Genomic DNA, 13,508 nt, shown 5'->3' with positions numbered 1-13,508 from the left:
AGGCTAACGTGTTTTGTTTTCAGGGATCATTGTCCTTCATTGTCTGAAGTTCTGTGTCTTGAAAATCATGTTAAAATTGTATTTTGTCTGTTTTGTTTTTGCTTGCTTCAGGTAGGAAGATCAATCAGTACGTGTTACCCCATCTTGGCCAGAAGCAGATTCCTGGAACTTCGGCACATGCTCTAGACTGTCGAGAGTGCTTGTCTTCCTCCTTTGCTTAATTGCCTCCTGCTCATCCTTCAGTTCTCAGTATAGTTATCTCTTCCTCAGGGACATCTATCTTCCTTGGGCCCAATCTAGATCAAGTTATGATCACAGAACTCTGTCTTCTAATAGGAACTATCTGAATTTAGAATTACCATTTGAGTTGTCTTTCTCCTTCACTAGACTTTAAGCTAATCGAGAGCCAGGGGTCTTCTCTATTGCATCTGTAGAGCTGAGTATAACATCTTCCATTGAAGGTATATATTTACTCAATGTGTGAATGAGTGAATTGAAGATGCACAGGCCTGTATATGCAAAAAGTACTCATCTATTTTATTTCTGTTTCTTCTCTGATGCAGATTATGCTGGCTTCTTGAAAATCCAAGATATACGTGTTTCCTATGAGAAATTAAGGAAACTTAACAAAAATCACTGTAAACTTCTTATGGGAAAAATGACAAAAATGGACAAAATGGTTAGTGCACTACAAAACGAGCTACAGGAAGCCAAAGACATGATATCACGGTTAGAACACCAAAAAGTGGAATGGGAACGTGAATTCTGCAGTTTGAGGTACAGCATCTTGGCTTTAAGGAAATGTTTCAACTGTTTCCTTTTATACTACAGATGTGTAGGGGCAGTTTTGTAATTGCTGACTTACCTTATGGGATTTTCCTGGAAAGAATACTTGTTTAGTGTTGTGAGGTGTGCGATTCTTGGCAATAACACAGCAAGTTCTTAACAGTGAATACTTCTAATACTTTAATGTATATTCCAAATCACAATTTTAATGGCCATATGAAAGTCCACCATAGTCCAAGAAACATCATTATTTAAGAGATTGAATTCTGCTTGTTTTTCATCTCTCTGTATTGTAATTAATGCTGTCAGGAATGTCTTTTATATAAATCTGTTTCTACATGTCTGGTTACTTGCTTGGAGTCAATTCTTCAATATAATGTAATCTGGTTAAAGTACAAAAATTTTTAAAAAGGTCTTTGACCATATTTTTAAATTGTTCTCAGGAAAGTTTATATTACTTTCTGTACCTACCAACAGAGTATAAAATGGTCATTTTTCTCAAGACAGTAAAACTCGCCAAAATTGATTCCGTTTGCTTCTTAACATGCAGGTGTTAAAAGGTAAAGTGGGGGTGCCTGGGTGGCACAGCTGGTTAAGCATCTGGCTTCGGCTCAGGTGATGATCTCATGAGTTTGAGCCTTGCTTTGGGTGGGCTCGAGCCCTGCTTTGGGTGAGCACGAGCCCCGCTTCGGATGAGCTCCTCTTCTCTCACTCTTTCTCTCCCTCTCTGTCTGCCCCTCATGGGATTCTGTCTCTATTTCCCTCTCTCCACCCTCACTCACTTGCGTCATCTCTCTCAATAAAAAATTTAAACAAAGTAAAATGGGGGTGCCTGGGTGGCTCAGTGAGTCAAGTGTCCGACTTTGGCTCAGGTCATGATCTCAGGGTTCGTGAGTTTGAGCCCCACATCGAGCTGTGTGTTGTCAGTGCAGAGCCCACTTCGGATTTTCTGCCTCCCTCTCTCTTTCTCTCTCTCTCTGCCCCCACTTTGTTTGCATGGGCTCTCCCTTTCTCTCTCAAAAATGAATAAACCTTTAAAAAAAAGTAATATGGAAAGTGGTTACTGAGAAGTTTTCTCAGTATCTCTGTCATAGGTAGATAAAATTAATTCAAAAGTGTATGCTGAAAGGTCATATTACTCTTTATTGTTTACTTAATTAATACGTATCCTGTGTTGTTCTAGAAGGGATGTTTACGTGATTCATAAAGTAGGTAATCATCAACAAGGTAAGTTGCAAGTGTTGTGGAAGAAGAAACAAAAAGCATAGGCAACAGATATTAGACTCATCAGCGTAGTCTTGGATGACAGTAATCTGCACGTGTATGTTGTGTAAACAACATCCACAGATGCTCTCTTTCACTGCACATCATTTTTGGAGGTACCTGTAAGGTTTCGTCAAGTGGAAATTTTATTTCCAGTGAATTGATAAACTTGCTTATAAACAGCTACTTCTCTTTTTAATGAGAAACTGAATTATCTGTCCTATGGAGGAATAATTATACCTGTGGGAAAGGGGGTAATTTTCAACTCTAACTTTCCTGAATAATTTCAAACTTCCTTTCCTACAACATCTACCAGAGTTATTACTGACTAAAACTAACGAAGTTGCATAATGCTTTCTCCTGGCTTCTTTTCAACTGTATATATGGTTTGGAAGAGATCGACGTGACAAATTAAAAACATGAGCCCTACAAGGAAAACAATTGGCGAACATAGAAATTTTTCATTTGGATAATAAGCCAACTTATGTGGAACCGTATCATAAAATCAACTTTTTATGTCTAACAAAACAAATTTTAAAAGAAGCACATGTAATTGCAGATGTACCTTAAAACAAGAAGAAGAAGAAGAAAGAAGAAATGCTGATATGTTATATGAAAATATTAGGGAAAAGTTAAGAAGAAAAGAAGACGAATATAAGAAAGAAGTTGAAACAAAACAACAAGTTGAACTTGCTCTTAGAATGCTAAACACGGAATTGAAGGCCACAAAAAATCAGGTAAATCAGTTTTTGATAAAAACTGTATTTCCATCTATATTACATAGTGTAATATTATACATATATATTTTATAGTATCCCTTTGACTCAATATATATTATTTAGGTATAAATAAATTAAAACATGGGATTATGTTCTTTTGAACATTTTTTTAAAGTTCTCCTCTTCAGCTTTTGACCTTCTTTTTTTAATGGTATGAGACCAGAATCATAATGAAATGTGTCTCCAGGTTGTAGAAGAGCACAGTGACACTCAGTGGCAACTTTCTCCAGAACAGAAGGCCAGAGTCTTACAAGATGGAAGTCTAAACAATCTCTTTTGCAAGCAAAAGGAGCTAGAAATGGCTCATAAGAAAACTAATTCTAAGGTATCTTCTTTAGTTATTTTGAAGTACATGTGTGTTTGTATTTCTATACATTCTATTTTTTAGTTATTATTACTTTTTTCTCCGTGTGTGTGTATATATATATATATATATATATATATATACATATGTGTGTATGTGTATATATATATGTGTATATATATGTATGTACATATGAAACTGAACTCTGTTCATCATGGAAACTATAGAGGATTTTATTTTTTTTATATATGAACTTTATTGACAAATTGGTTTCCATACAACACCCAGTGCTCATCCCAAAAGGTGCCCTCCTCAATACCCATCACCCACCCTCCCCTCCCTCCCACCCCCATCAACCCTCAGTTTGTTCTCAGTTTTTAACAGTCTCTTATGCTTTGGCTCTATAGAGGATTTTAAAAGCACATATATTTTGTGGAGGGTCATGGGGGACGGTGGCATTTTTGCTTCACTGGATAAAATAATATTCTTGATTAAATGCATTGTCTGCAACAACTAGTGACATTCATAATGTCCTCGTCCAAAAGAGAGGCTTTTATTACTTTCTGTAGGAATTGATGAGTTTTCCCTAATCTCAAAACTATTGCTACTAGCAACATGTGTTTTAGTTTTGAACAGTTACTTCACTGCCTTGATATATTAATAGTTTAGGTGAACACTTCCGCTAATGGACAGGAGGACAAGTGTAGCCAGTTCACAGATCATATTTTCGGTATCAAGTCTCTTACGTTTGAGAAAAGTAACACTTTTGCTTCAAGTAGCATCCTATTTCATTGCAAGGAACTTTTGATAACAATGGTATGCTGTGGTATATACTTAATGATAATATATTGATAGGTATTTTATTCCTAATAAAATAGCTGAGTGTATTTCCCCTCTTTTATATTTATTACTGTTTTCAACATGAAGAGGAAATTCAAGTTATTGCAGCAGTAAATCATCTCATGGTTTTCTAAGAGATGTATAAATTTCACCTTATTTCCTATGAGTATTTTGAAATACAAGACTTCTTTCGTACTTGTGTATTTACACTAGAGAAGTGGCAGTGGTTGGTGCAAGAGCACTAGTTGTGGAGTGAGAAGACCTGGGGAGAGTCCTGCAGCTCACCGTTTTAATCTCTCCATTCTAGAATTGTGATAACCAAATGAGTTCATTGATGTATGTAGAAGTGTTTCTATTATAGTACAGTGCCTAGATTTTTCAGTTATCAATAGATATAATTCTTATAACTGACTATAGAAATGGTAGCAAAGTAGATATCTATGAAATATTCTCAGGAAAGAAGAATTTTAGGAAATTTAATCTGTCCAAGTATATGCAGAGCTAAGGATTTTATTGTGGGGTCGCTGTGTTCGATATCTACTGTAAACTCAATTTTTAAGTATAGTCAGATTTATTAATCTTTTATTTTAGGCCTTCTGGTTTGTTGTAAATCAGCGAAAGGCTTTTCCAATTCTGAGATTCTGAACACTTTTCTCACAAATTCTTTTTTACTTTCATGCCTTCATTATCTTCAGTTAAAGTTCTGAACTTTTGGGAACTTATGCTCGTCTAAAATTTGAGATTTGGAGCCAACTTTATTTTTTTCTAGTTGGATATTCACTTATTGTAATCTTCCTTCCTTCCTTCCTTCCTTCCTTCCTTCCTTCCTTCCTCCTTCCTTCCTTCCTCTTTTCTTTTCTTTCTTTATCTTTCTTTCTTTCTTTCTTTCTTATGTTCTTTCTTTCTTTCTTTTCATGTTTCTTTATTCCTTTAGAGAGAGAGAGAGAGAGAGAGAGAGAGAATGCAAGAAGGGGAGGGGCAGGGAGAGGGAGAGCGAGAATCCTGAGCAGGCTCCTGACTGTCAGCACAGAGCCTGATGCGAGGCTTGAACCCACAGAATGTGTGATCATTCCCTGAGCCAAAATCAAGAGTCAGACACTCAACCAACTGAACCACACTGGCACCCCCTGCAACCTTTTCATTGTTTAAACACAGATTATACTTTCATTTCAAAGAAAATCATGATAATGCCATTTTATTGAGTGCTATCTGAAAATGTGCTTGGTTTTACTTAGCTTTCTGACAATCATGAGAAAACACAAGATCGGTTGCATAAAAACCACATGTTGCAGGATGAAATTGTCGTCCTAAGACTGGAAAGAGACACCATAAAATATCAGAACTAGGCAGGGAGATAACACCTTTTGTGTCTTTAACTGAATTAGTGAACAGGAATGTGTATGTGTTACAAAAAGACGGTGAACTGATGTATGTGTTGATATTTCTCAAAGTACATATGTGAGAGTTGTCTATTATTAACAATTTAATAATAAGATGATTTAGAAAATCAGTAACAGAAATGTCTTATTAGGTAGTTGCGAGACAACTTCAACAAGAACTGGCTGATACTCTGAAGAAAAAGTCTATGTCAGAGGCTTCCTCAGAGGTCACATCATATCTTCGTCTGGAAGAGGAAACACGGGATCTCAAGAAGAGATTAGCTCAAATCAGAAGTCAGGTATGTAGTAAATGTAACCTGTCAACAGCTAACTTATAGCTGGTTAAATAATATAAAGTGTTTTAGGATACCAATTTCCATGGACCGCTGTCTTTGGTATTTTCATTATAATTAATTTATTATGATTTTAGTATCTTTACAATGCATTTATTTTGTAAACTTCTGCCTCTCCTTCTCCTATTTGTGTTATACATTGTTTTCTTATAATACTTAGGAAAGTTGAGGCTTTTGTATCCTTCCTCACAGAATTTGAGAGACTTTTTTCGTTCTTTCTTTAATTTAATTTTTTTTTACAGTTTACTTATTTATTTGGAGAGAGAAAGAGTGAGAGAGAGTGTGTGCGTGCATGTTAACAGGGGAGGGGCAGAGAGAGGAGAGAGAGAGAATCCCAAGCAGGCTCCATGCTGTCAGTGTAGAGCCAATGTGAGGCTCAGTCTCATGAACCGTGAGATCATGCCCTGAGCTGAAAGCAAGAATTGGACGCTTAACTGACATAGCCACCCGGGTGCCCAAGAGACTTTTGTCCCCTACTAAACAATGTTTTTTAATGATATGTCTATTACCGTGATGAGGCAAGCTGGATCAAATCAGAAGATAATGTTTAATGGGATGTTTCAGATAATTGTCTTAGTTCTCATCTTCCCTTTTGGGAAGAATGCGTATTGATTTCAGGATGACTTGTACAGAAAGATCACTTAACAAACCACTTGAACTTCGGCATTTCCTTCATTTTGTTTGCCTTTTAGACATATTGTCAAAGCACGGAAATATTCAGATCATGTGTAGTATGGACGCCCAAAAGCGAGAATTAAGAACATTCTCTGTGTCCTGCCATTGGGTTTTTTTTAAAGCTATTTTGAGGTACAAAACACATACCATAAAAGTCACCCATTTGCCACGCACAGTTCACTGTCTCTGTGTACACTCGTGCAACCATCACTGCCATCAAGTAGAATGTTTTCGTCACCCTGAAAGGAAACCCTTACCCGTTGCCCCCAGCCTCAGGCAACCACCAGTCTACTACTTGGTTTCTCAATGGAGTTGCCTCTTGTGAATATTTCATATAAATGGAGTCACACAACATGTGGTACTTTGGGACTAGCTAGCTTCACTTAATGTTTTCTGGGTTCATCTGTGTTGGTTACAGCTTATATCAGTGCTTCATTTGTTTTTATTGTCAACAGTACTCCATTGTGGGTTAAGGCCCTTGTTCATCCATCAGTTGATGGACCTTTGGGTTGTGTCCATTTCTTGCCTATTAATACTGCTGCTTATGAACATTTATGTAGTTCTTGTGTGGACACCCGTTTTTAATGTCTCTACCATCAGATTTTATCCTCTGAGTTAATTGGGTTGATTTCACCATCTCTCAGCTGTTATGCATGCTGTCCTTACTGTCTTTTTAGTTTCTGTTCCTCTTGAGTAAACCTATGTTATTCAGACTTGGCTCACAGTCTCCTTTCCAATGAACTTTCTCTGACTGTTCTAACTCCCATTAGCTTTAACTCTCTTGACACTTGTCATCTAGCCTGTGCAGAACAATTTAGTCCTTTATTTGACATTGTTTTTATTTTTTTCATGACAGGTAATTTCGTCTTCCTAAGTATAAATTTAAGGGATAGTAATATTTGATACGTGTGGTACTTATCCTTGTATAAATTGAAAATATTTTAACTTAACAGTTTTTCTGATAAAATTAAGTACTCTATACCGTATCAATAAATTCTTCTTGGAAACATTGGTATAGCAAAGATTTTATTCTAAATGTATGCTAAGAAATGGAATACTAAATTGAGGGGTGCCTGGCTGGCTCCAGTCCGATCAGAGTCTGCCTTTGGCTCAGGTCATGATCTCCATGTTCTTGAGATGGAGCCCTGCATCGGGATTTCTGCTGTCAGCAGAGCCTAATTGGATCTGTTGTGTCCCTCACATTCTGCGCCACTCAGTCTCGTGCTCTGTATCAAAAAATAAACGTTAAAAAATGTGTGTATATCTCTCTACACACACACATACACACACACACACACACACACGATTATATAAGTAAATCTATTAATGAAAGCACTTAATCAAATAGAGGAGAAATGTTCAATCAAATGTTTAGGTTTTTTTTTTCCCTCTCACTATGAAAAAGCATGCTAAATTTGTCTTTCTTTCTTACACAGCCAGAACTGTGATTTATAGATTTGTATTACTTTACCAATGCAAATATCTGGGGACAGCTTTTCTGATATGCTTTTACCACAAACCCTTAATCTCTTCATCAGAGTACATGCTAAAGCAGCCTAACTTAAAGAGTATGGACATGAAATGACTGAGGAACTTTAGTTTCGCAAGACTCGATTATTTCCATGTCAGTGGCTTTCCCTTGCCTCTGATGGTCATGTAAAGGATCTACTACTCAGTCAAGGAGGTGCTATTTGTACCGTAGTCTGGGAGCATTGTCCACTCAGTGGTATAGAGAGGAAGTAAGTTAAAAGGATTACAAGTGGAAAAAAAGTACTGTTGGCTAGTGGCATTGGCAAAGTTTTATGAAGTACTGAGGAAATATTCTGGGCCTCATGCTCCCCATTTGCTACCACTTGCGGTGGAATGAAGAATAACTTCAGTATAATTTGTAGAGGGGAAAACTTGTATTGGCAGGCCACCTGCCTAAACTATCACATTGTATTGGAACACAAACTACAGCAACAGTAATCATGCTACATGCAGACACTTAGAGCTATGTGCCACGTACCCTTCTAAGTTGTTCATCTATTATTTCCTAATGTAATCTTCCCAACATCCCAGAGGGGTAGATACTATTATTATTTATTTTGAGATCACTTTTTTAAAGTCCTTTGTTTTGAGAGAGAGAGACAGACAGACAGAGAGACAGAGAGATTTTGGGGAAGGGCATGAAGGGAGAGAGAGAAAAAGGGAGAGAGAGAGAGAGAGAGATCCCAAGCAGGCTCCTCACTGTCCATGCAGAGCTTGATGTGGGGCTCAATTACATGACCCTGTTATCATGTCCTGAGCTGAAATCAAGAGCCAGACACTGAACCGACTGAGCCACTCAGGTGCCCCAGTAGGTGCTTTTATTACCTTCATTTTACAGATGCAGAGATTGAGACATGGAAGTTTTAGGTAGTGTGCTCAAGGTCATACAGCTCATAATGAGCAGAAGTGGGAATTCAGACCCAGGCATTCTGGCCCCTACTAGGATATTGCTTCTCAAATTCTTCCATGAAATATCTTGTCACTGAAAACAGCGTGTTCAGTTTCATAATCACGAGAATAGGAACGTAATTCACCTATGTGAATATGTAAAATCATAGTTGATGTGGTGCTTGGAATATGAAAATAGAAATGTTTACCATAAAGTAAATTCCTATATATCCTCCACTTGACCAATAGATACATTTGTACATTTATGTGATCATATATAATTTAAAAACATTAACGATGTTATGTTTTTGTAGGAGAGTAAGCTTGGTAAACTATTCTGTAAGAGTATTGAAACATTTCATCTTTGTAGGCCATAGTCTCTATTGTAGAAGCTGAACTCTTTTGTTATGATCTCAAAGTAGCCATCAATCAGCATGTAGAGGAGAGGGTGGCTGGCTCCAAAAATATTTTACTTACAGCGGCGCTTGGGTGGGTTAGTTGGCTGAGGTCCTGACTTTTAATTTCCACTCAGGTCATGATCCCAAATCCCACATCATGAGACCGGTCATGAGACCAAGCCCCACATCAGGCTTCGCCCTGAGCTAGCAGCCTGCTTACAATTTTCTCTGTCTCTCCCTCTGTCTCTCTTCCCCACTTCTGCATGCTCTCTCTCTCTCTCTCTGTCTCTGTCTCTCTCTCAAGTAAAAAAAAATTTAGTTAAAGAAACAGATGATGGTTTTCTACTGGATTTTCAGTGGTTAAAATTATTTTTTCTCTATTTTAGTTGCAAGAAGAACAGGAACGACATGGAGAGGCCGTAAGATATGCTGAGGAGATGAAAGATCATGTGCAAAAGTATAATTTAAACCTCACAGAAAATAACTTGTTTATTTATAAAGCAGATAAACAGTGTAGTATGGGAAATGTATTAGTTATGCCAGTATATCATTGTTAAGCTGGATACAAATTCCAGTTTTGAGCTATTTTTAAATGCAGAATTGTGGCATATCATCTCTGAATTTCGCACCTTATCCACAAAACATGATGAGAAAAATGGCACAATTCCCAAATCTTCCTCTTGACAAAATTTTAAGGATTTCTGTCATACCCTCATTTGTTCAGAAAGTATGTGATGTTATTTTAAATTTATGTGTGAGAATAACTATCTTAAGATCTGCATTTTAGGCTACAGGTTAAAAATGCCACACAAGAAGCAACCATCAAACATCAAGCGGCCCAGATTCAAGATCTTGAGAACGTGATAAAGACAAGTTTGGTAAGTCGATCTGTTAATGTCTGTCCTACTGAAAAGGAATCCGTATTTCAATAGTAGTAGTACATAAGAATGTTTTGGATCCCATGGAAAATCTCACTGCTGCAAAGGTTTGGTTGATATTGTTCCTACTGGCTACTAGTGATTTAATTCTTCTATATAGATGAAGTTGATTGAATTCATAAAGTAATGATGTTTATAGTGAGATTTTCATAAAAAAACAAACATTGTAAGAATCTAAAAAAAGCAACATTTGGTATATATACCACATTGAGCATTTTAGTCCACCTTTGGCTACTGTTAATAATGCTGCTGTGAACGTTGGCATACAGATGAGTGAGACTCCCTGCTACTATTTTTCAGCGTGTTTCAAACGTCCCCAATCTTTGAGTGATCATTTCATCTTGAATTCTGACATTCTCTTGTAATCTCATCCCTTCAGTGAGAGTTTGAGAACGGTTTATTTTAATGATGATTTGTTGTAATTTGTAATTACAAGTTTGCAATTTATTCTCTTCATTAACAATGACCGGCAGATCATTATGCAAACGTCCTTCTCAAAGAAATGGACTTTTCTCCTTGTTGGATTTTGTAAAGGAAAAGAAATGCCAGTGAAAAAGGGGAAATGGTTTCTCTGTCAGAGACTTACCTAGTAACATAGTGCTCCTACCATTGCAAGTTCAGACTCATTTTTTTTTTTTTTCAATTCACGTGAGTTAATCAGACTTTCGGAGATTTCACAATTCAATCTCAGAAAAGACTAATGTGCCATTCAGGATTCTCATTTATTCATATGTAGTGAAACCCCAACTGTTTTCCAAGCAGAACAGTGAATGTCATCCCACTCTCACCCTCCTTTGGAGGATGCTCATTGTAAATCCTAAGCGGGAGCAATGAGGTAGATACACAGACCAACTCGTTTCTGTCAGTCACAAAAGTTATATAATATACATGCAAGTTTCATTAGACAGCTATACCCGTCAGGAGATCTAGAATATTCTGTTGACTGGTCCTTTTTGTGGCTGAAGAGACATTGAAAATTATTTTCTTTTCTAGACGTCTTATAAATGAGTCACATGGTAACAGGGAACTTTTTATGCGAGTAACATGATACTCGGTTGATCAGTCTTCTATGAATGAGAGTGCTAGGCATTGTCCTGCCGTGTCCTAAAGATATCATTAAGGTCTCAAAAACTAAAATCTGTAAGGATATCCGAAACTGATGAAGCTTATTAAAGAATAACGAGGGATTTTCTGTACATCTCTATAGAAAGGAATTAGGGTTATGGCATGACAGTACCTGCCACTTTAAGGTCTTCTCTGTGAATCAAAAACTGAAGATTGCATTCGGCCAATTCAGTGCATAGGTCTGACTTCTCTAGAAGGTCCTTATCTCCTGAATCCCCAAACCAGGAGCTACCTGGGTGAAGATATTTGATGCACACAATTTTGAGGTGAAGAATCTGGATTGGGAAGAAGAGGTAGCTCTAGCCAACTTAACCTTCCTAACAATTTAGTCAAGTATGGGTCTGAAAGGAACTTCAGAAGACTTCCGTAAGTTGAAATCTCTATGGACTAAGAAATTACTCAAAGGGAAACAAAGGGAAACCAGTGATCATACAGCCCTTGTGATAAATGTCGTGTTATAAAAAAAGCGAGACAAAGTATGCTGGTCAGCATCCTAAGGGTAAGGGTGCTCCCTAAGACTCAATAAGAAAAACACACTCAAAGTAACACCGAAAAGAGTCCAAATAAAATGTACACGATTAGCTGTCTACAAAGGTACTCCATGTCAAGTAATGATTTTTGAGTGCGTGGTTGAGGATGTTGTCTATGAGCACCTAGATGGAAGAGCAAAAAGTACACATGGCCTAGGTAAAGGGGCCAAAGCTGGAAATGTGAATTAGAGAATCTGGTTTTGAAGCCTTAAGAGCAATTCAAAACACAGATAGCAAGGGGCAAGGACTTAATGTCAGGGGTTGCCGTCCTTCAGAAATAAGGTGTGGTTAAAAGAGCAGAGGGAGGACATGGTCATTTTTCTCAGCTGCTGCTGAAAAGTGAAGCAGGATAGAGACTTTAATTAAATTAAAAAAAAAAAAGAGGTTCTTGATGACCCTCAAAATGTCTTAGTGGAATGATAGGAGTGAAAGTTAGATTTTAGTGTAAAAGAAGGAAATAAGTGAAGAAACCTTGAATCTGTGGATGAGACGATACATTAAAGAATGTTCGAGTCCACTGCAAGGGGAGAAGCAGCGTGATAGATGGACAAAGCTTCAAAAGTTAAGCAAATGGTTAATAGAAAAGGAGAAATTGAAATCTTTCTTCCTTATGCAGCTGGTGCTGTGATTTACAGATGTGTAGCACTTTACCAACTGCAAAGCTCTGGGGCCAGCTTTTCTGATATGTTGTTACCACAAAGCCTTAATCTCCTCATCAGAGTACCTGCTAAAGCAGCCTAATGTAAACAGTGTGGGCATGAAATGATTGAGGAACTTTGGTTTAGCAAGACTCCATTATTTCCATGTCAGTGGCTTTCCCTTGCCTCTGATGGTCATGTAACGCATCTATTACTCAATGTAAGAGGTGCTATTTGTACCGTAGTCTGTGAGTATTGTCCACTGAGTAGTATAGACAGGAGTTAGTTAAAAGTATTATAAGTGGGGAAAAAAAGTACTGTTTGCTAGTGGCATTGGCGAAAGTTGTGTGAAGTACTGAGGAGAGATTCTGGGCCTCATGCTCCCCATTTGCTGCCACTTGCGGTGGTATGAAGAATGACTTCAGTATAATTTGTATAGGGGACCACTTGTATTGGCATGCCACCTGCCTTAACTATCTCATTGTATTGGAACGCAAAATACAACAACAGTAATCATGCTAAATGCATACACTTAGAGCTGACTATGTGCCACGTACCCTTCTAAGTTGTTCACGTATTATTTCCTAATTTTATATTCCCAAGATCCCAGTTAGGTAGATCCTATTATTATTTATTTTTCAGATCACTTTTATAAGATTCTTTATTTTGAGAGAGAGAGAGAGAGAGACAGAGAGACAGAGAGAGAGACAGAGAGAGATTGTGGGAAGAGCAGGTAGGGAGAGAGAGAGAGAGGGAGAGAGAGAGAGAATGCCAAGCAGACTCCTCGCTATCCACGCAGAGCTGGATGTGGGGCTCAATCACGTGACCCTGAGATCATGTCCTGAGCAGAAATCAAGAGCCAGACGCTGACCCGGCTGAGCCACTCAGGTACCCCAGTAGGTGCTGTTATTACTTTCATTTTACAGATTTAGAGACTGAGACACGGAAGTTTTAGGTACTGTGCTTAAGGTCATACAGCTCATAACCAGCAGAATTGGGAATTCAGACCCAGGCTTTCTGGCTCCTACTAGGATACTGCTTGTCAAACTCTTCCATGAAATATCTCGTTGTCACTGAAAACA

The 13,508-nt window shown here is 37.7% G+C and overlaps 1 protein-coding gene across 21 annotated transcripts in view; it reads left to right on the top strand.

Annotated features, from left to right (window-relative positions):
* Positions 1 to 13,508, top strand: part of LOC109496868 (ankyrin repeat domain-containing protein 26-like) — a 243,408-nt gene that overhangs the window by 167,531 nt on the left and 62,369 nt on the right. For 12 of the 21 annotated variants that reach the window (XR_006593561.1, XM_045051605.1, XM_045051610.1 and 9 more), the window contains 6 exons: positions 564 to 777; positions 2,609 to 2,786; positions 3,016 to 3,153; positions 5,504 to 5,650; positions 9,582 to 9,652; positions 9,983 to 10,073. The exons of 2 other annotated variants lie outside the window; for them this stretch is intronic. Coding sequence is in view for 12 of the 19 variants with exons in the window: in XM_045051605.1 (XP_044907540.1) it covers positions 564 to 777; positions 2,609 to 2,786; positions 3,016 to 3,153; positions 5,504 to 5,650; positions 9,582 to 9,652; positions 9,983 to 10,073 (839 nt within the window). In the remaining 7 variants the exon portion in view is untranslated. Of the gene's footprint in view, positions 1 to 563; positions 778 to 2,608; positions 2,787 to 3,015; positions 3,154 to 5,503; positions 5,651 to 6,396; positions 7,784 to 9,581; positions 9,653 to 9,982; positions 10,074 to 13,508 lie in introns of those variants that run through there. 7 more of the 21 variants (XR_006593564.1, XR_006593563.1, XR_006593562.1 and 4 more) reach the window with 3 other exon arrangements.

Source organism: Felis catus, assembly GCF_018350175.1.
Source record: "Felis catus isolate Fca126 chromosome F1 unlocalized genomic scaffold, F.catus_Fca126_mat1.0 chrF1_random_Un_scaffold_34, whole genome shotgun sequence".
In the NCBI taxonomy this organism is placed as follows: domain Eukaryota; kingdom Metazoa; phylum Chordata; class Mammalia; order Carnivora; family Felidae; genus Felis; species Felis catus.
The sequence above is the reverse complement of the archived record's forward strand: the minus strand, read 5'-3'. Positions and strand labels throughout refer to the sequence as shown.